This window comes from Sminthopsis crassicaudata, chromosome 2, assembly GCF_048593235.1.
Source record: "Sminthopsis crassicaudata isolate SCR6 chromosome 2, ASM4859323v1, whole genome shotgun sequence".
Classification (NCBI taxonomy): domain Eukaryota; kingdom Metazoa; phylum Chordata; class Mammalia; order Dasyuromorphia; family Dasyuridae; genus Sminthopsis; species Sminthopsis crassicaudata.
Window position 1 is genome coordinate 146,347,662 of NC_133618.1, and position 20,292 is coordinate 146,367,953.

Consider the following 20,292-nt stretch of genomic DNA (forward strand, 5'->3'; position numbering starts at 1 on the left):
CCTATCATACCTGGAATAGATTTAGAATGCATTCTTCTCTGTTGGAATATTTATTGAGGATGACTTGCTAGCAGAAGTAATTAAAAACTATTAAACCACCTCAGGGTGTGGTTCTTGATTTGTTCTCAAGCTTGTTTAATTAAAGTATCCTTCTCTGATTATCTATTTCCTGTTAAATTTAATAATGTCAGTGGACTTAAATTCCCCTTACTTATCATTTCAGCCTATTCCCAAAATTATGGTACAACCTGTCAGCGTGGATGTCAGCAGGACCAAGACAAAACAGGTATTTGTGCCACCATTGACAGCAGCGCTATTATAAGAGCCAGTGACGCCCTCCCTGCATTCATCGAGGCTGCCCCGCACATAGAATGCACAGATGGAGTGATTATTTAGTCTGCACGTGCACTGATTTTTTTAAACTTAACTTTTCGATAATTAACTGTAATATAGGTCACTTCCCCCTCCTCCCCCATCTGCCCCTCCCACCCACCCATGTTCCCTGTTATACTTTCTATTTTCAACTTGTTAATCATATGATTGTTTAACTTTTAGGTGCTTGACTGCTAATGCAGTCTGCTGCTTTAATAGCCCACTGTTAGGCATTGAAGCTTGCTATAAACAGAACAATCTCCTTATTCCAAGTGTTTAGCTTAATTCTCAGTTTTACATTTCATTCTGATTCATGATATCAGTGTGAAAAGACTAATGCTAAGCTGGGAGAAAATAGTCTCTTATGATCTCCCACAGATCAACAGCACTTCTAGTCTTATGAATAGCAAATCTATTTTCTCCCACTGTGCTTTCATTCTCTTAGCTAAAGTTATCTACATAGGAAAATTTGATTTATTAAAACAAAACTAAAAAAGTCCCAGGATTTGAAAGATGATTTAAGCCCTTGCCAACAGCTCTCAGCTTTGAAGGACATTCTGGGATGAATTGCTATTAATGTGAAAAAAGGGGAGGACTATAACCCAGAAGATCCAGTGTCTTTCCACTAAGCCACTGGGTGAATTTGAATCCAATATTAGTTAAAACTGTAGTTCTGTTTCCCTTTGTGGAACATAGGATTGCAATGCCTGCCTTAACATACCATTCTGACTTATGATGAGGATTTAATGAGGTGATTTATGCAAAAGGGCTTTAAGCACAGTAAAGCATTGTCTCTCAGAGTAGACAGCTCTGCAGTTGTAGGCAGCAGAGTATCACAGAAAGATTGGACTGGGACTGGGCTGCTGGCAGTCTGTCATTTAACTGCTGGGTGACTTTAGTAGGGTCACTTTGATAGTTGGGGATCAATGTCTTCATCTGGAAAAATGAAAATTAAGTGATTTCAAAGTGATTTCCTAGCCTTGATATTTCAAGATTCTGCTGGGAAATCAAATCAAGTTGGCATTGTGGCTGCCTGTTTCCGGACCAAGTTTCTTACTAATGTTCTATCTAGTGTTTCTCGTGTCTTGAATTGGTGCCTTCAATCCTCCCTTATAGGGTCAGTGATCTTAGGAAACAGAATAGAAAATAATAAATAAAATATGTACAAGTTGTTAAAAAAAAAAAAAAAAAAGATTGAAAGGCCTTAATCTTTTAGAGTAGATGTGTTAGTGAGGGTTATTGATCTGTTGGATTTTGTAAACTTTGCAGCTCAGAAATCCATCACTAAAAGGGCTGTTAATCTCAAGAGGTGCAGTTAATTTTGCATCCTGGAAGTGTATGATGAGGGAAAAGGAGTGCCTTTGGAAACAGGGATATAAATGACAGCTCATGTAGAAATGCATGATTTATCAGACTGCCAAGTTAAGCCAAGTAACTGTAAGAGACTTATAGATCACAGACTCTTTCCCAGTTCAAATAAATCCTGCATTTCAAATGGGAAATGACCATTCCTGTAATATAAATAATCTTTCAGTAAATATTGGAAAACATATTTCTTGTGCTGAAGCAACCCTCCCTCCCCCAACCCTCTCTGCTTCCTCTCTTCCCCATCATTGTTAATGAGTGAACAGACTGATAATCTGCCAGCTTTGTGAGAAGGCTTATTAACCAGAGAACACCTTACCAGCCCCGCTGATACACTGGAGTTTGGACAACAGGGCTGTCAAAGTTCCAAATGAAATATGTGCTCTGTGTTTGCCGGCTGCCAGGATGACTCACGGACAAAGTGATTGAAGAGGGAAGGGCCAGAGCAGTGCCGGCTCCTGGCCCTCATTCAACCTTCACTCCTGGGGAGTCCCTCAGAGTTTTTTGTGCCTTTGTTTCACTGCAGCCCGGGAACTCCCAGTTAGGGGAATGGGACCAGTTTCTTCGGCAGTGTCAGGAGCACCAGAATGCATTATAGGAAAGAGAGGGCCGTGCACCTCATGGTCCAGAGGGGAAGCTGCCCTCTGACTGCCTGAGCTCCTTCCAGTTAGGAAGGTTAAGTCAGAGCCCCTGGGCTCAGGGGTCATTATTTTTGTGCTGGTAAAAGCTGTTCTGAAACATCTTCCAGTCCTCTGATGAGATCATCATTTAAATTATGCGGAGAAAAGTGCTTCTCAGCCTTTTTAATAATCCTCATGGTCTCCCTGTGAAGTGGGCCTATGTTTTCAAGGGAGGAAATTCATTAGCCCAAGTCAGAAAGTCTTAGTTATTGAGTGCCTGTTTAGTGTGGGACATTGACTCTCTACCTAGGTTCTGCCAGTGGACTCTACAGTCTTTCTACAGGAGCTGAAAGAAATAATGCCATTTTTATTTCTGATTTACTTAGCAAGACAGATTTCCAAATCATTGGCAAATTGTGAATATTTAGCTGGGTATTCAGTAATCTTCCCCAGTGTGCCAGTTATTAGGTACAGTGATGAGAATATAGAGGCAAAAAAATGAAACAGTCTTTGTTCTCAAGAACCTTGTATTTTATTGGGAGAGTCGACCCCACCCATTCTATCAGACCGTGCCTGAGCTCCCCAGTTGCTGTTGTCTCCTTTTATATTTATTTTGTGTATATTTTATATAAGGTCCTACCTGTTTGAGTTGGATTCTGAAAACCAAAGGTGAGGGAGGGTGGGTGGAGGATACATTTCAAGCACAGAGAACAGACCTTGCAAAGACACAGAAATCATAGATTATGTGCAGGGAACAATATGAAGGCTGTTTTGGCTGGTCCCAAGAGTGCATGAATATATTAAATTATTGTGCTTTCTGCTTCAGGTTACTCAAGAGGATGAGCGGAAAGAACTGTCTGAAACTACTCTGCCATCTCCTGCCATTGGGAAGAATTCTGATAAAGTAAACAAAGTGCCTTCCCAGCAGCTCCATCCTTCCAATGTCCAGATCCAGGATACCCCAGAGGGCCCCCCCAGCCCTCTGAGTGAAGCGTCTAGCGGGTACTTCTCTCATAGTGTCTCAACAGCGACTCTCTCTGAGGCCCTTGGAAGCAGCACGGACACCGGTGCTCACACTGGCAGTCAGACCCCAAGCGGTCCCTCGAACCCCCTCTGCCAAGGAACACCCGAAGGGGAGGGCCCATCACCCCCCGTTACTTCATCTTCAGAGAGTCCTCCTTTGTCTCAGAAAGAGTGTTTGGCCAATGTGGCAGAAGCACAGACCCGGCCAATGGAGAACGTCTCAGACAGCAGCTGTGGGGCCTTAGAGCCCAAGGGCTCAGCCTCTACTAGAAGTCAGAATGAGACCCCAGAGGCTGCCTCTCTGGCCATGGACACCAAGAACTCTCTTTGCACCCAGCAGCAGGAGGCGCCCAGCCGGCTGGTGGCAGCAGAGCCTGGGTTTGTGGCCAGGCCACCTGCTCGAGCCAAGGACCGCTCCAAGCCAGGCCCCAGCCTTGAGGGCGCCAGACCCTTACCACCCCCCAACTTACTCTCTCCGTCTTCTGCTGCAGCTTCCCCGTTTAAAATCCAGAAGGTGAGAACGTCAGAGCTAAAGTCGTTCACACAGATGCTGGGGGACTGTACCTCTGGGAGCAGTGAAGACCAGGGGACCTTGGAAGGTCCCCACAGCCCAGGAGGGACAGCCAGGGAGAAGGCAGAGGCGGCCTCTGACTCAGAAGATGCTGACGAAGTCCCAGAATGGTTGAAAGAAGGAGAGTATGTCACTGTGGGCACTAATAAAACTGGAATTGTCCGGTATGTTGGACCAACAGACTTTCAAGAGGGCACCTGGATTGGAGTGGAGTTGGATCTTCCTTCAGGTGAGTGAGTCCAACAGACCAACTCAGCTTAGAGTGACAGACTCGAGCCCTGGGCCTTAGCTTCAGATTTAGATTGGGGAACCTCTGGCCTGCCTCTGCCATTCTCTTGGCCAGAGCACTTTCCTGCTCCACCTTTGGTGCTACAGCTGCGAAATGAAGGGTTAGACTGTATTTGCCAAGTGTTTTCTGTCGCACTGTGCTGGACTCTTGAAACAAAGCTTCTTGTCAAGAAACTTGCAACTTCATGGTGGAGAAGTATTTTTCCAAATAACTACTATTTGTGTGTGTGATGAGTAAAAATGGAGATAAAAGTCCCAGGTAGAGTACTTAGAGCATTCTGACAAAAAGGTGTGGGGGGGTGCTTTCAAGCCAGGGGAGTATGTAAAATTTCTTAGAAAAATTGGACTGCTCCTTGAAGGTGAGGGAAAGAAGGGACTCTGAAATAGAGGTGGGGGCATGGGAATGTCACGGATATAGAAGTGGGGTGAGATAGGATGAAACCTGGGAAGGAGAGATGAGTTTATTCCAGTTGTAATTTTAGGAGAATCATGAAGAAGGGCAGGATGGTAATGTTGAGTGAGATGGTGGAGGACTTTGAATACCAGGATCAAGAATTTATACTTTATTCAGTAGAGAATGGAGAGTCAGTGAAGTATTTTTAATAGAGGAATGACATAATCAGATCCACCAGTGCATTAGGAAGATTATTTTGGCAACAGCAGGAAGGATGAATTGGAAAGAGGATCATCTCAAGGCAAGAAGAACCATCAGGAGGCTGAACTAAGGTGGCTGTGCTCAGTGCATCATGACAGCAAGGAAGGGGCTTGGTTGCCAAGGTCAGATAAACAAGGTTTGGAAATTGGATAGAATATGGAGCTTGAGAGGGAGTGAAGAGCCAAAATTTACTTTATAGTTACAAGTCTGTGTTGACTGGCAGGATAGAAGCACTGTCCAGTATAAAAGTTAATGTAGGAGGCAGATTTAGAGGGGAAGATTATTTCTATTTTGCACGTGTTTTGTGGTAGGAATTCCTAGTGGATATGTCTCATAGGTTTGTTTTTTTTTTTTCATTCCAGACAGGGTTAGATAGAACTGAACAACTTTACAGGAAAACTTCTTCCTTAAGAGATTCTGACTTCATTTTTGACATAATAATAATAAAAATTGTTATTATTATTATTACTTCATATTAACACATAGATATGTTATTAATTATAGGCTTCTAGACTGGAAGGGGGGAGGCTCAAGAGAGCATTGAATCTTTGCCCTCCAGTGATTGCTTCTAAGATGTTCTGAATGTGGAAGATAACAATAATCACCTTAAAATTAATCAGTTTCATTCAATTTGAAATAATAATCTTAGCAAATCACTAAATATTAGTCAGAATAAGTACCTAACTGTAAGATGAAAGTGCAGTATATATTCTTTTAGTCAAGTTGTTTCCCTCCTCTGTAAAATGAGAAAGTAGGTTACATCCCAGCTTTTTAAACTGTGGATTGTGATCTTTTAACTGAATGTGGGGATCGAAAAATTATGATTTATTATCAGTAAATGTTTGACTTGTGTACCTATTTTATTTATCTGTATATATCCGAGGTTGCATAAAAATTTATTGGGCAAAAAGGAATTGTGAGTGAAAAAAGTTTTAAGTAGTCCTGAGCAATATGACCTTCTAACCTTGCTTTCAGTTTTAGCTACTTTTCACAATAGTAGAAATAATTTGACAGTTTTATCTAGTCCCAGCATACCATGGTGCTCTGTACAGTATAGTCATGCAGTGTCTGCCCACATCTACTTTTGGTCCCTGAAGTGCTGAGCTGTTCTGCTCCCCACCTGGTCACCGGCCATGCTTCCCTGGGGTTGTATTCCTCAAAAACAGGTGATGGGTTTTACCTGTGCACTAGACATGCAGTAGGCGCATCTATCTGCACGTTCTTTGCTAGTTAGATGGTTCTGGAGGAGTCCCTTTGATCACATTGTACAGGGCTGGCCTTGAGGCAGGTGTCCCACACTGCAGGGACTGGTGGAGTTGGGGAGGGCAGGCAGGCCCGGGGCTTGGTCTCCCTTTGGAGATAGAGGGGCATCCCCCACTGTGACTGCTAAGCCCTTTTCCTTTGCTCTTATTTCAGGTAAAAACGATGGCTCCATTGGGGGAAAGCAATACTTCAAATGCAATCCTGGCTACGGTCTCCTGGTAAAACCGGGCCGCATCAAGAAAGCGCAGGGCCCAGCACGGAGGCGCAGTGCTGGCCTGCGGCTTCAGGGTGTGACCGCCGAGCACCGCAAGAGTGGCAGCTTGTCAGGCTCAGCCTCCAACTTGGCTTCGTTGACAGCCCTGGCCAAGGCCGAAGGGGGTTCTGCGCTGCGCCCCGAGAAGAGCCAGAAGGTCACGGAAAACCGCAAGTCCTGGGCCAGTTAAATGGGCTCTGGCCAGCGGGGCCCGGGAGCAGCTCCTTTCCTAGGCCTATGCTAATGAGGATTCTGGGAAAGCTTTTCACTCCCCCCTTTCCAACCCTTCTATGATTATCGCAGTGTAACCTCATGGCCCCTCCTAGCCGTAAAGTTGCGTGTGGGGTCTGGGGTCTGTAGCATCCCAGTCTTGGGGGCTGGAGCTTCCTGAAGAGGGCTGGGCCAGGAGCCTCCACAGCAAGCCCAGGGCCTCCTCTGGCCTTCCTGAGACATGGGGCTTCTTGAGTTATCCCCAGGTTTTTACTGTCCTCAGGTGCTCTTTCCTGGATCCAGCCAAAAGCTGGGACAAGGGAAGCCTCTTCTCCTAAGCAGTGGGGGACAAGGCTCCGCCCAGCCCTCATTAGGCTTTTGGGTTATGCTTTATTTCTAATTTTCTGATGATTCCACTAACCTCTTCTTTTTCAAGTATAATTAAAACAGAGGCCTTCTTTCCTTGCTCCAAACTATGCCTTTTTCATGCCGGCCCGAGATCTCTAGGTTCCTGTTCGGTTTTCTGGACTCAGTCATGGAGGCCTTTCTGGGACCATTCCTTCCTTTCCCCACACCTGAAAAAAGGCTCATTTGAGTGGAGGATTTTTGTTTCCTTAAGCAGCCTCAAACTACAGGGCCTCACTCCCCACCTTTTATCCCCTCCCCCCCTTCTCCCTTTCTTTTACAGGGTATAATGTTAGGAAGAACATCCTTGCCTTAAACCTGGAAAGCTGTTTTATTTCCCTTAACAGAGTGTTTGGATAGTATTTATTTGTATTTATTGTTTTTTAATCCTAAATAATGTGCGAGCTACAATCTTTCACTGCCATCCATAGACCTGGGTGCCTTTGCCTGAACACAGAGCCTGCTTGGGGCCTCTAAGAGGTTCTCACAACCGTGTCCAGAAGGGGCTGGCTGCTGGCCACAATCTGGCCGGAGGTGGGGAGGGGAGGGTACTTTGGCTATCCTCACTTTTATTTTCATATACACAAGTGGCCTTATCTAAATGAAATGGAAGCAAAAATCATTTCACAAAAATCTGTAACTTACATGTTTTTGATATAGTCACCAGGGATGGGGGGAGAGAGGAGGGTAAGCTTTCTACTCCTGTTTTTTTAGTGTTTGTTTCTGGGACAGTCCAGAAGCTAGTGACTGACTGTAAGCCTCAGACATTGCACTTCTGAGGGGTGTGGGGGGAGGGTGGGCACAGGGTTCCCTTTCATTTCTATCTGTATGCACATCTTCAATAAGAATCCTTAACTGGTGCTAAATTTTGGGGAGGCTGTGGTCTTATATAGAGAAAGAGCCTTTATTGAAAGTTAGCATTTCTTCCAAGTCATGAATGTGGGCAACAGCATCCTGAGAAGAGGTCCAAGGGCTTCACCTGACCCCTGTGACCCAGGCCACAGGCCATGCTGTCTCTCTCTCTCTCTTTTTCATCTGCTGTAAGATCTTTGAGTCTGGGTCCCAGAGGCTGGAGGCCTGGAGGTGGTTCTGGGTACCATCCTGGACTACTAAGAATCTCTTTTCCTTAAAGACTTCTTCCCTGGTCAGCATCATCTTTTCCATCCCTTAGTGAAGAGGCCAGGAGTAGAGCAGCCCTCAGAGGAAGCTGGCAGTGAAAGGAAGGAGAGAAGGACATTCTAGAGAGGAAGGAACTGGGGCCTTTTATGTTGGAACTTCTGCCCACAAATGGGGTCAACAAGACAAGTTAAGCAGCTAGAGGAAAAGGAGCATGCTTTGGATGCCAAGGAGTTTCACGAGATTCTAGGACCCCCCCCCCCCCAAATATACCAACTAAGTGGTTCTCTAACCTTTGCATCTTCCCCAGAGCCCAGCACCGGGCTGGATGTTAAGTTCATGCTTAATAAATGTTTGAAAGTTGCATTAATAGTTGATTCTAAAATAGCAGTCCTTAAATTATCTCCCCCCCCCCCAAGCTTTGAATGGCAGTGCTCAAGAAACATTTAATTTTATTTGCACATTGTTCCCTTATGATCATATAACTGATTCTTATGTTTGTAAGCCACTGGTAAGCATCTCATTGGGAAATGTCTGTGACTCCTAGGGAATTCGAAGTTGCCTTTGAACAGGGACAGTAAAAGTTGTCAGCATCCCTCCAGGCCATTGCAGTAATCATAGTGGATTCTGCTAGGAAATTGTGGGGGCCAATGGATGGGAATCCACAGGGAACGAACGGGGCCTTGGCAATAGCTCTGGGCACTTGTGGGACAAGTAGAGTCAAGCCTGGCTTTGAATCCCAGCTCTGGGGACCCCTGCCAGCTGGCCTCAGTCTGGCGATCCTGCTTGGGGCTTCCTCAAGTTTTTTTTTTTTTTTTTTGTGAAGTGGGAGCATTGTGCTGGATGATCTCTATTGCCCAATCCATGACCCTGGAGGTGGGGGGAGGTTCCCTTTGTCTCTGGCTCATTGTAAATTAATGGTGTTGGGCAAGGATTTCCTGAAGCCTCCCTCCAGCTACAGATGCTATGATCTTTGCAATGAATGCCTCATAGGACAAAGGGGAAGGATGTTCAGCAATGAAATCTGGGGGAGTTGCCCCTCCTGGGACTTAATTTTCAGGAGAGAGGGGAGAAATTATCCGTGGCACTCACAATCCAGACACTCGATTGTTAAATAGCTGGGTGATGCCCTGTGAAGAAGCTTAAGATTAATTAACTTCCATTAATTAAAATCCTAGTAATTGCTTGCAACGCTGCCTTAAATTAAACTTCTTTAATAATCAGCTGTTTTCCAAGTGATTTGCCTTTTTCTTCTCCTAATCCCCCTATTAGATACAGTTGGGCTGAGGAGGATATAAACATTTGTAACAAAACGGTTTTAAACACAAAATTTTGGGCCAAAGTTGTCCACATTACCCCTGGCTTTGTAGGCTCTCCCCTGTTGTCCCCTGGGGCAGGCTAGGTGGTGTATGACCATCCTGAGTGCCCCTGGCCACCTTGGATGCCAGGTGGTGCCAGCTTGGGTCCAGGAAGAACACTGATGGGCTGCCAGAGGCCTCTGAGCTCCATTTGGGCAGCATCCAGGGGTGAACAAAGGGTGCCCTGGGGTGTCCAGCCTGAAGGGGATTGTGGAGATGGGACCCTGCCTTCTCATTTTACATGAGGGGAAACTGAGACCTGGAAAGGGCAGGCAAGCCTGTGTCAGGAGCAAGACTAGAACCCAAGCCTAAAGCAGCCTCTCCTGACCCAGCTCTCCCCACCACCCTCAGGCCAGGGCCTCCCAGACACTCCATATGGGACTCCTGAAAAGTTGTCATCTGCCTTTACAAGAGGCCGAAGGTCTCCTAGCCCTTCCTTGGGGGTGGTGTTCTACAGGCAGATGGGGGTCTCTGCTCATGCTGCCCACCCACCCAGGGCTGTTTTCTTTCTCTTAAAAATGTTGTCATTCTTGGAGACTATCTTCTCTGTGCACCCCTGAGGCAGGAACTGAGGCCGTTCCCCTTCCCTGTGAACCCAGCTTCCTTGGACCTAAGCTCTCTCGGGAAGCTGGTGCTCGGCCTCTCCTGGGTTTGAGATGTGCTCATTGGCGGTTTTATAACAAGGCCCTCATTTTTATTCTTGTCACCAACTCAGAGTTTGGGGGACCCCTGCTGGGTGTGTGTCAGTGGATATGGTGCTATCACTTCTATGTCCCGAATTTCCACTTAACCTTCCCAGAAAATCATTTTTAAAATATCTTTTTGGGTCAAGAATCTCATCATCTTTATTCCTATCAACAAAATTGACAGCACTTTTAAGTCCCAGCCGAAAGATATTTCTCCATTGAGGTTGGGGAGCCCCAAGTCTGCTCAGGCCGACGACTCTCATATGTTAGGGCAGTGTTTACACCCATTACTTATGTTTTTGTTTGACTGTCATGTCTCATCTCTGGCAGAAGTGGCCCCCGCAGGACTAACCCAAGAGGGCCGGGTCCCCTTTGTAGTGGGATTAGAGGCCTGAACGGGCATGTGTGGAGGCACCTAGGCAGCAGCAAGTCCGGCCTGCACTTCTCCCCCACCTCCCTGCCTGCCCTTTGGCTTCAAGGGCTGGTGTTATTGACCCTTAGCTGGGTCAGGGAGCAAAGGGAAAGGTTTCTTTACCTTTGTGACAGCTACGGCTTCTGTTTTTTCCCTTTTAAGTCTTGTTTCTGTGGTCTTCACTATGAACTGAAAAATCCATTATTACCCTCTGGCCTTAAATATCCCATCCATGTTTCTGGAAGACTTTCTAGGATGCTTTAACTCTGCTGCCTCAATATTCAAACTTGTGATTCCTGACTTTTGACAGGTTCAGACCAGTTAATATTCACTTAAGTTCTTGCTGCGTGGGTGGGATTTTCATGCACTTTACATGAGAATAGTCCTCTCCTTCATAGAATTTCTGCAGGCAGTGCCTACCATCTTGGTGTAAGCTGGAGTTTTCCATCCTTAGCCAGAATCCCCAAGGACAATTGCACATTGCTTAGGATAAAGCATATTTGTGTGATGGGGCTGTTTCATACTGACAGTCTCTCTCAGGATGCATCTTGGAAGTAATTCTGTAAACCCCTGATTTGCTTATCATCCCAGCAGTGAAGGTTAAAGTGACATTTCATATTCTACAAGTGAATTGGAATGCATGAGTCTGAGCTCTTTCTAGGAGATAGTGGTCAAAGCCACACTGGTGGGTGTCCATCTTGTACAGCCTTGAGGTTCTCAGTAATCGGTGCGATGTGGGCCAGGCAGACTCCGGGGGACCTCAGCTTGCAGCACTCTTGGGTTATCTAGCCCCAGATGCACCTCCCAGAGCATGACTGCACTACTGGCAGCCTATTGAATTCCTGATGGAGCCTTGACTTCCACCACTCTTTGGCCCCAGAGTTCTTGGGCTAATAACCCCATGCCTTTCAGAGTGCCTCCTCCCTGAGACTGTCTCCTCAATCTAGGGAGAGAAATTCCAAATGAGCCCCAAGTACCTTTTAAGTGATTTTTTCCTTGAGGCAAGCAGCTTAAAAAATAAGATACAACTTCAGTCCATTTCATCAGGTTCTAAAAAGCTTATTTTTAATAATTGTTAAATTTGTTTTTTGTTTAGTTTTGACTCAGAAACATCACAAACTCACTGTCAGATATTTAATTGTGTCTGGGAGTGTTTTGTTGGGAGAATAGGCTAAGAGAGTACTTGTGAATGGCATGAGGCTCCTCTCTTTTGGGACTGAGAGAGAGGGTGTGTGTGTGTGTGTGTGTGTGTGTGTGTGTCCTCACACACTCTTGCTTTTAGGCCATGGGGTGTGGCCCCCTCTTTCAAGGAAGTGTAAGGTTGGAAATGTTAAAGGCCTTTCCCTTGGGTTTTTGCAGTTATTTTGGGGCAGGACAAATAGCTTGGGACTTCTCAGAGAAGGAAATGGGAAGGGAATGTCTACAGCTATAGATCACAAGGGGAGTTTGAAAGGCAGCAGGAGGGAGGGAAAGGCTGAGAGAAGGCGTGACCTGTGGGGAGGGGCAGTGGGGAGCCCCAACATGGGACTCCTGGATCTCTGCTGCCTTTGCAGACAGACACGCCACTTCTGCACTCTCCTCTCACAGATAAGGCCGGATGGAGACTCCTTGCCTTTTTCCTCCTGTGTGAATGGATCACACCTCTCCTTGTACTCCCATCCATTCTCTTTTCCTGTCTTCAAAGGGCCCCCTTTCTGCCCCTGCATCCACGCAGATGCTGGGCTGGGCAGCTGTCTCCTGCACCTTGGGGCCGGTCAAGTTGAAGATGTTCTTCATTGGGCTTATTCTGCTCAGATCAAAATCTCCCAGACAGACAGGAGGAGCCACGTGTTCAGATGGGGCCTAGTTTCTGAAAGTCCCAAGTATTACCAGTACGTTCAGGCTGGGGGGGAGAGGCGAGGGAGAGAGGGGATAGGTTGGTCTGATTTTTAGCCTGAAGACGCTGATTTGATTGGAGTCCAGATTATCTGCTTTTACACTGTGGTGGATACCTTCCTTTTTCCTTATTGACACTAACTGTAATTGACTGTGTTGGGAGAGGCTTGTGCACCATCTTTCTCATTGTGGATTTTTGTAAATGTGGTGGGTTTGCTGTATATAGTAAAGGGCTCTTCAGATTTGGGGCTTATGTTGATTTTGTATGCATCAACTGAGAGTTAAAAATCCAAAGACAATGTAATGAATTGTAAAAATTTTAATGATTTATACTGTATAATAAACTAAACTATTGTAATATTGTATCATACACTTCATGTGACCAACAGCATCTAAATAAAATAAAATATTCCTTGGCCATGTGGAAGTCTGACTTTTAATTATTTAGGATGGTTTACCTCTCAGACTTGTGGAGGAGAAAGGAATTTGACCTAAGGAGATCATTATTGAACACAAAATAGAAAATTTTGATTACATCAAATTAAGAAGTTTTTGTACAAACAATACTAATGCAAACAAGATTAGAAGGGAAGTAACAAATTGGGAAAACATTTTTACAATTAAAGGTTCTGATAAAGGCCTCATCTCCAAAATATACAGAGAATTGACTCTAATTTATGAGTAATCAAGCCATTCTCCAATTGATAAATGGTCAAAGGATATGAACAGACAATTCTCAGATGATGAAATTGAAACTATTCCCACTCATATGAGTGTTCCAAATCACTACTGATCAGAGAAATGCAAATTAAGACAACTCTGAGATATCATTACACACCTGTCAGGTTGGCTAAGATGACAGGAACAAATAATGATGAATGTTGGAGGGGATGTGGGAAAACTGGGACACTGATGCATTGTTGGTGGAGTTGTGAAAGAATCCAACCATTCTGGAGAGCAATCTGGAATTATGCCCAAAAAGTTATCAAAATGTGCATACCCTTTGACCCAGCAGTGCTACTACTGGGCTTATATCCCAAGGAAATACTAAAGAAGGGAAAGGGACATGTAGGGGCCAAAATGTTTGTGGCAGCCCTTTTTGTAGTGGCTAGAAACTGGAAGATGAATGGATGTCCATCAGTTGGAGAATGGTTGGGTAAATTATGGTATATGAAGGTTATGGAATATTATTGCTCTGTAAGAAATGACCAGCAGGAGGAATACAGAGAGGCCTGGAGAGACTTTCGTCAACTGATGCTGAGTGAAATAAGCAGAACCAGACCAATGATACTATATGAGGATGTATTCTGATGGAAGTGGATATCTTCAACAAAGAGAAGATCTAATCCAATTCCAATTGATCAATGATGGACAGAATCAGCTACATCCAGAGAAGGAACACTGGGAAATGAGTGTCAACTGTTAGTTAGCATTTTTGTTTTTCTCCTCAGGTTATTTTTACCTTCCGAATCAAATTCTTCCTTTGTAACAACAACAATAACAAAATTTGGTTCTGCACATATATATTGTACCTAGGATATACTATAACATATTTAATATGTATGGGAATGCCTGCCATCTAGGGGACAGGGTGGAGGGAAGGAGGGGAAAAATTCAAAACAGAAGAGAGTACAAGGTTTAATGTAAAAAATTACCTATGCATATATACTGTCAAAAAAATGTTATAAAATTAATAAAAAAAAAATTATGTCCTTACCCCTTTTCCCAGCTGTATTTTCGAATACTATGCTAACCTGTCAGTTCAGGGCCGGTGATATGTTCATATATTGAATAATCATAGTGGGGCTGTTTTACCTTTGGGGCAATTTTAAAAGTAGAACTTAATTGAAGAGAACACCAGATTCTCTGCCCCTCTCCCCAAAAAATGATCTTTGTACTGAAGAGGATAGACAGATACACACACCTGATATTGGGAGTCAACATTCACCAAAAGAAGTTAGTAAAATTCAGTGTCTGAGCTTGCCACCCCAAACACTGCAGAAATGATGAAACAACCGATTCTTGAGGCACTGCTTGTAATCCTTGGAGAATGACAAAAAGGCTGTAGGTCTGGAAAGGGATGGAGCTCATTTCCAAAATTAGAAAAATAGTTTAGAAAATACAGTTCTGTGAGTTTGTCCTTGATTCTGAGCAAAATTCTAGAGGTATTTTTAAATGTGTGTTTAAAAAATATCTTTGATTAGTTTATTATTTTTATTTTTCCAATAAATATTCTTATCCCACTACCCCATTGAACAATCAAAAAAATAAATAAATAAAATAAAATACCTGTTAAATCCTTCAAGGCATGGTCCAGTAAAACAAATTCCTGTATATTTAATTATATATATTCAGGAGAGTGATCCATTTCACCTTTACTCATTTGGATATCTTATTATTGTGTTGATCACCATTCTAAGGTCTTTGAAATTTGATTTTTGTGATGTTATTATATAAATTGTTTTCTTAATTCTTTCTGCTCACTCCACTCTGGAATAGTTTATAAAGATCTTTGCAGTTTTCTTTGAAGCCGTCCATTCCTTGGTAGCACAATGATATTCTATTACATTCATACTCTACAATTTGTTTATCCATTCTCCACAAAGGAGATATCCACTTAGTTACCACTTTGGACAACTATGCAGAGAGTTGCTGTAGATCCTTTCCCTTTGCTTTCCTGGGGCTGTAGATCTAGCTGCACCAAGTGATGTTTCACAAGTTGATGTCTTTCTGGGCATATTTCCAAATTGTCAGCTGGAATGGCCTGAACAACTCACAGCTCCCCAGACAGAGCACTAGTTCACCTGTTTTTCCTCAGCTCCTCCAACATTTGTCATTTTCCTCTTCTCTCAGCTGCCAGTCTGGTAGATATGAGGCAGAAACGAAAGGATAATAGAATTTGCTTTCTAATTCTTAGTGATTTACAGCATTTTTGCCATAGGACTGTTATGCCTCTTCTGAAAATTGCTTGTTCATATTCTCTGACCATTTATTGGGGATTGCATTCACTGAACATCTAGGAAAAATGGTCATGGCTTCATCAAGAGCAGATCGCTTCAGAGTCAGTTCATTTAACAATAATAACTATCATTTAAGGTTAGTAAAAAAACCCAGCATATTTATTTGTCTTAAAAAAAAATGAGAATAGATGCCATTATTGTCCCCAGTTAACAGATGAGGAAAGTGATATTGATGGAGGTTGTGACTCGCCCAGGGCCACACATGTAGTAAGTAGCTAAAATAATTTGAATTTATTTCCTCCTAATGCCAAAGTCCAACCTAATAGTGTTTTGTTTTGGATAGGTTAACAACTAGATGGCTAGATCCGGAGAACAGCGTTGGAGCTATTTACATAGACGTTAGCCAAACTGAACCCCAAGGGCAGTCAAGAATAAATTGGTGTCTACTTGAAATTCCTAGTGTGGTACTTTTAGGATCTGTCCCTGGTTCTGGGCTGTTTATTTATTTTTTAAACTGAATTGGTTGAAGGTGTAGGTCTCAGGTCTCCTCTACGCCTGTAAAAAGTGAACCCTTCCCCCACCCTGATGTAATGTACTTATTGAAGTTTACCATATCAGAAATGGACATCTTCATATTCTTTTGAAAATAGTTTTAACTTTTAGAAATCATATAAAGAGGCAGCTGGGTAGTGCAGTGGATGGAGCACCAGCCCTGGAGTCAGGAGGATCTGAGTTCAAATCTCACCTCAGAGACTTAACACTTCTTAGCTGTCACGTGGGCAAGTCACTTAACCCCTGTTGATTCCAAAAAAACAAAACAAAAAAAAACTCTTAAAGGGTCTTGAGGACTCCCCCCACCACATTTGGAGACCCACTGGCACGCAGCGGGAAAAAAAGTTCCCAGGGTCCTAGATTGAGAGTGGAAGGGAGCTCAGGCACCCTCCAGCTGGGCCCTCACTAGGGAAGGAGCCTTGGTGGTTCCCCGAGGAAGCTCGCGCTCCATTTGGGGAGCCGGGCGTGCCGTGTTCACACACGCAATTTGGGAAGTTGGAAACCCTGGCCTGGGTCGGAGCGGGAGGGGCTGGGGGTGCGCTCATCAAATTGGCAGATAATACAAACTAAATAATACCAGATGACAGGCTCCAAAAATATCCCGGGGACTGGAACAATGGGCCAAATCTAATAAAAAATATAACTTAATAGCGCAAAATACAAATTCCCACACAAATCCATTTATCAAGGACAGGCCGGGTATTTGTGACTAGTTTATCTGTTAAAAAAAATTCTGGATGCTGCAGCGGACCCAGCTCGGCACGAGGTCAGCCGAGGAGAGCCAGACCTTCCGCGCTTCCACCCAAGCTCATCAGGACAAAGAAGCAACCGAGCTGGTCCGAGCTCTTGGGCGCCGGAGCTGGGCCTCCGTCTGGGCCTAGGGTGACTCCCCGCGCCCGGAGGGGGACCGATCACCCGCCCGCGGCCCCGCCCGGGGGAGAACGTTCCCGCAGGGCAGGCTGACCGGAAGCGTGACCTCCGGGCCCTCCGCCGCCGCCTGGGCCCCTCAGGGCAGTCGGGGGTACCCCAGGCCCTCCTCCGGTGCCTCTGGGGCGGCGCCGTTCTGGACGCGAGGTGCGGGACGGAGCGCGTGTCCCCCGGAAGTTTTGTGAGGAGGCTGCCCGGGAGTGAGTGACAGGCGCGGACTGTGGGCTGAGCTCTTTGCTGAGCCCTGGGGATACAAAAAAGGCGGCAAGGTGGAGGTTTCCGCTGTGAGGGGGAAAAAGGGCCGTTGTGGGCACGAAGCGGAGCGGGAGAGCGTGTTAGTGCCACAGAACAGTATCCGGCTGTGCGCGGAACCCCTTCCCGGACCGAGGACCTCCTGTGCGGGGACCCCTCCTGAGGCTTCAGCGGCTGAGGGGGGGAGGGGCGGGGACCACCCGGGCTGGGGGGGCGGGGCCTGCGGCGGCGCTCTGGAGGCCTTGGGGCCTTCCTTGTGCATCAGAGACAAGAAGGGGGGGCACGCTCGGGATGCGGGGGACGGGCTGGCCAAGTTATGGGATATGAAGGTTATGGAATATTATTGCTCTGTAAGAAACGCCCAGCAGGATGATTTCAGAGAGGCCTGGAGAGACTTACATGCGCTGATGCGGAGTGAAAGGAGCAGGACCCGGAGAGCGTTGTATGTATCCACAGTGACGCTGTATGACATAATACTATTCGGAGGAAGGGGAATCTCTTCAGCCACGATTCAGACCAGCCCCGGTGGTTCTCCGAAGGAGAGTCACCTGCGCCCAGAGAGGAGCTGGGGGAGCGGAGCCCCGCCCACAAGCTGGAATTTTCCCTCTTGTTTGCTCGCATTGTATTCTCCTCATTGTTCTTCCTTTTTGAGTAGAGTTTTCTTGTGCAACGTGATGAACTGGAGATTTATTTAGAAGAATTGTACATATTTAACCTATATTGGGTTATTTGCTGTCTGTGAGATATGGGGGGGGAGAAAAAAATTGGGAACACAAGGTTTTGCAAGGGAATGTTGAAAACCCTCATGGCATGTATTTGGGAAACAAAGATTAAAAAAAAGTGTCGCGCTCTCCTTGATGATGGCTGCCGGGCAGAACGAACTAGACCAGCTCTGTAATAGGGAGTGATGGTGATGTGCTCATCATATCAAATGTCATTGTCATAGAAATGGTGTCTCCGAGAAGAGCAAATACTACGCACTGGGCAGAGCTCTCCGGGAGGTCCGCACAAAGTCCCAAACTGCCTGTCTCAATGTAAGTGACTCCAGGGATTCTCAGGCTCCTCTTGCCCCCTCCCCACAAAGCTGCAGCCCCGCCTCCTGGACCACGGTCTCTATTTGGTATTGGAGCATCCCGCCTTCTGGCTGCCATGCTCATCAGTCTTCTCTCACCTTTTGTCAGTGTCTGGCCATGATATTTACTATTGTTTATTCTGTCCCATTCTCCAGACTTCCCCACATAACACGCTCTCCCTTCTCTGTCTCTCCCTCTGTCTTCTTTCCAGGATGCCAAATAGTTAGCAAATCACATAAAATAACTGTCCTGTGCTAGTGAAAGGAGGTAGGGTGCATCGGATGAAGCAGTGGGACATCGTTGGATAAAGCCCGAGTTGGTGCGATCTCATTCACGGAGTGAGCCTGGACTTAGCCCTGCCTCCGTTTCCTGAACAGTAAAATGGAGATAATAACAGCATCCACCTTTCAGGATAGTAAGAATCAAACCAGGTGCTAGTATTCAAAAGTGTTTGGACCACAAAGGAGAACTAGAGATCATCATTGATCACAAAGTAGAAAGCTTTGATTATTTCAAATTGAAAAGGTTTTGTACAAGCAAAACTAATGCAGAGGAGATTAGAAGGGAAACTGGGAAAACATTTCTACAGTCAAAGGTTCCGACAAAAGCCTCATCTCCAAAATATACAGAGAATTGACTCTTAATTTATAAGAAATTAAGCCAATCTCCAGTTGACAAATGGTCAAAGGACACATGAACAGACAGTTTTCAGGTGAACAAATTGAAACCATTTCTAGCCAAATGAAAAGATGCTCCACACACATGAAAAGCATACGTATAAAGTGAATATAAATACATGAAAAATATTAAAGATCTAAAAGTCAGAAGGGTCCTGAAAAGACATGTAGGTCAATGCATTCCAGACAGAGAGCACGTTCTCTCCTATTTCATTGACAGAGAGGCTCTCCAGTCTTTACTGAAAGTTCATGGCGAACCAATTGCTTCCCACTTTGAGTAGCTTTAGTTAGAGGTATTCCATGGAGTAAATCTTCATGCTTAGACCTTTATCCTCTACAAATAGGTAGAAATGGTCTACTTCTAACACATAATGTCCTCCATACCCCCAAGACTTCTCTTCCTCAGGTTAAGCTTTGCTAGCTTCTTCAACTGATGCTTGCATGACCCAGCTCCCAGCCAGCTCACCATTTTGGGCCTCCCTGAGATGCTCTGTCACTTGTCTCTGTCTACATGTGGCACCCAGAACTGAACTCCCCGCTCCAGATGTGCTCTGGTATAGTAGATCTATTATCTCTCTTGTACTAAATACTATATTTTTCCTAACATCACCTAAGATGGAATTAGTTTTTTGAGTCACTACATCCCACTGTTAAATTATATTGACTTTGCAGCCCATTTGTCCCTTTGGTCTCTTTCAAAGGCACTGTTTTTACATTGACCTTCTCTTTCTTCATTTAATCTTATTTTTTTTTAACACTCAAGTATAAAACTTTACATTTATATCTATTAAAATAAAACCCATAAAATTATATATTTCAAACTGGAAGAATCCAACATCACACCAATCTGTTGAGGTCTTTTTTTCTTGATTTGTCCGTTCCTCCACTGTATCACCTGCATGCCATTAGAGACTTTCCTCTGAGTCAATAACCGTAAAGGAGGGTCCTCTAATACCTAAGCAGCTTATACTATACATTATATAACAAGGGCCTCCAGAAATAATAAATGGTTATTTGGACTTTTTTTAATTATTGTATTAGCTTACAGCAATTAAGCACTTCATGTCAGTATCATAAATAAAAATAATAAAGCTGCATAATCTGGTACAGATGAAGGTGATATAAATTGATTTGTCATTAATTGTAATAATAGCTCACATATTTTAGAGCACTTTATGGCTTACAAAGTGCTTTACACATATACATAAATGTGATGTAATGTTGCTCTTCAAAAAGTCATATTCTAGGGAAGTGTTGGGGAATTAGCAATAGTGATGCCAAATTTTTTTAAAAAGCAATTTAAACATTTTTCTAAAATGTACTGAAGAGAAAGGAAATTCAGACGGAAGGACAGATAAGCAGGACTATTTGGAAAGGAT

At 44.5% G+C, this 20,292-nt stretch overlaps 1 protein-coding gene and 1 long non-coding RNA gene across 2 annotated transcripts in view; one reads left to right on the forward strand and one right to left on the reverse strand.

Annotated features, from left to right (window-relative positions):
- KIF13B (kinesin family member 13B) overlaps window positions 1-12,892 on the forward strand; it is a 246,319-nt gene extending 233,427 nt beyond the window's left edge. The window contains 3 exon segments of the mRNA XM_074287554.1: window positions 224-286; window positions 3,184-4,180; window positions 6,311-12,892. Coding sequence (XP_074143655.1) covers window positions 224-286; window positions 3,184-4,180; window positions 6,311-6,600 — 1,350 coding nt within the window. The 3' untranslated portion in view covers window positions 6,601-12,892.
- A 1,892-nt stretch (window positions 12,893-14,784) lies between these two features.
- Window positions 14,785-17,579, reverse strand: LOC141555024 (uncharacterized). The gene is made up of 3 exons (XR_012486051.1): window positions 17,563-17,579; window positions 16,178-16,227; window positions 14,785-15,488 (listed from the first exon to the last, which is right to left on the reverse strand). It is a non-coding gene; the product is annotated as an uncharacterized LOC141555024 (long non-coding RNA).
- Between the last annotated feature and the right edge of the window lie 2,713 nt (window positions 17,580-20,292).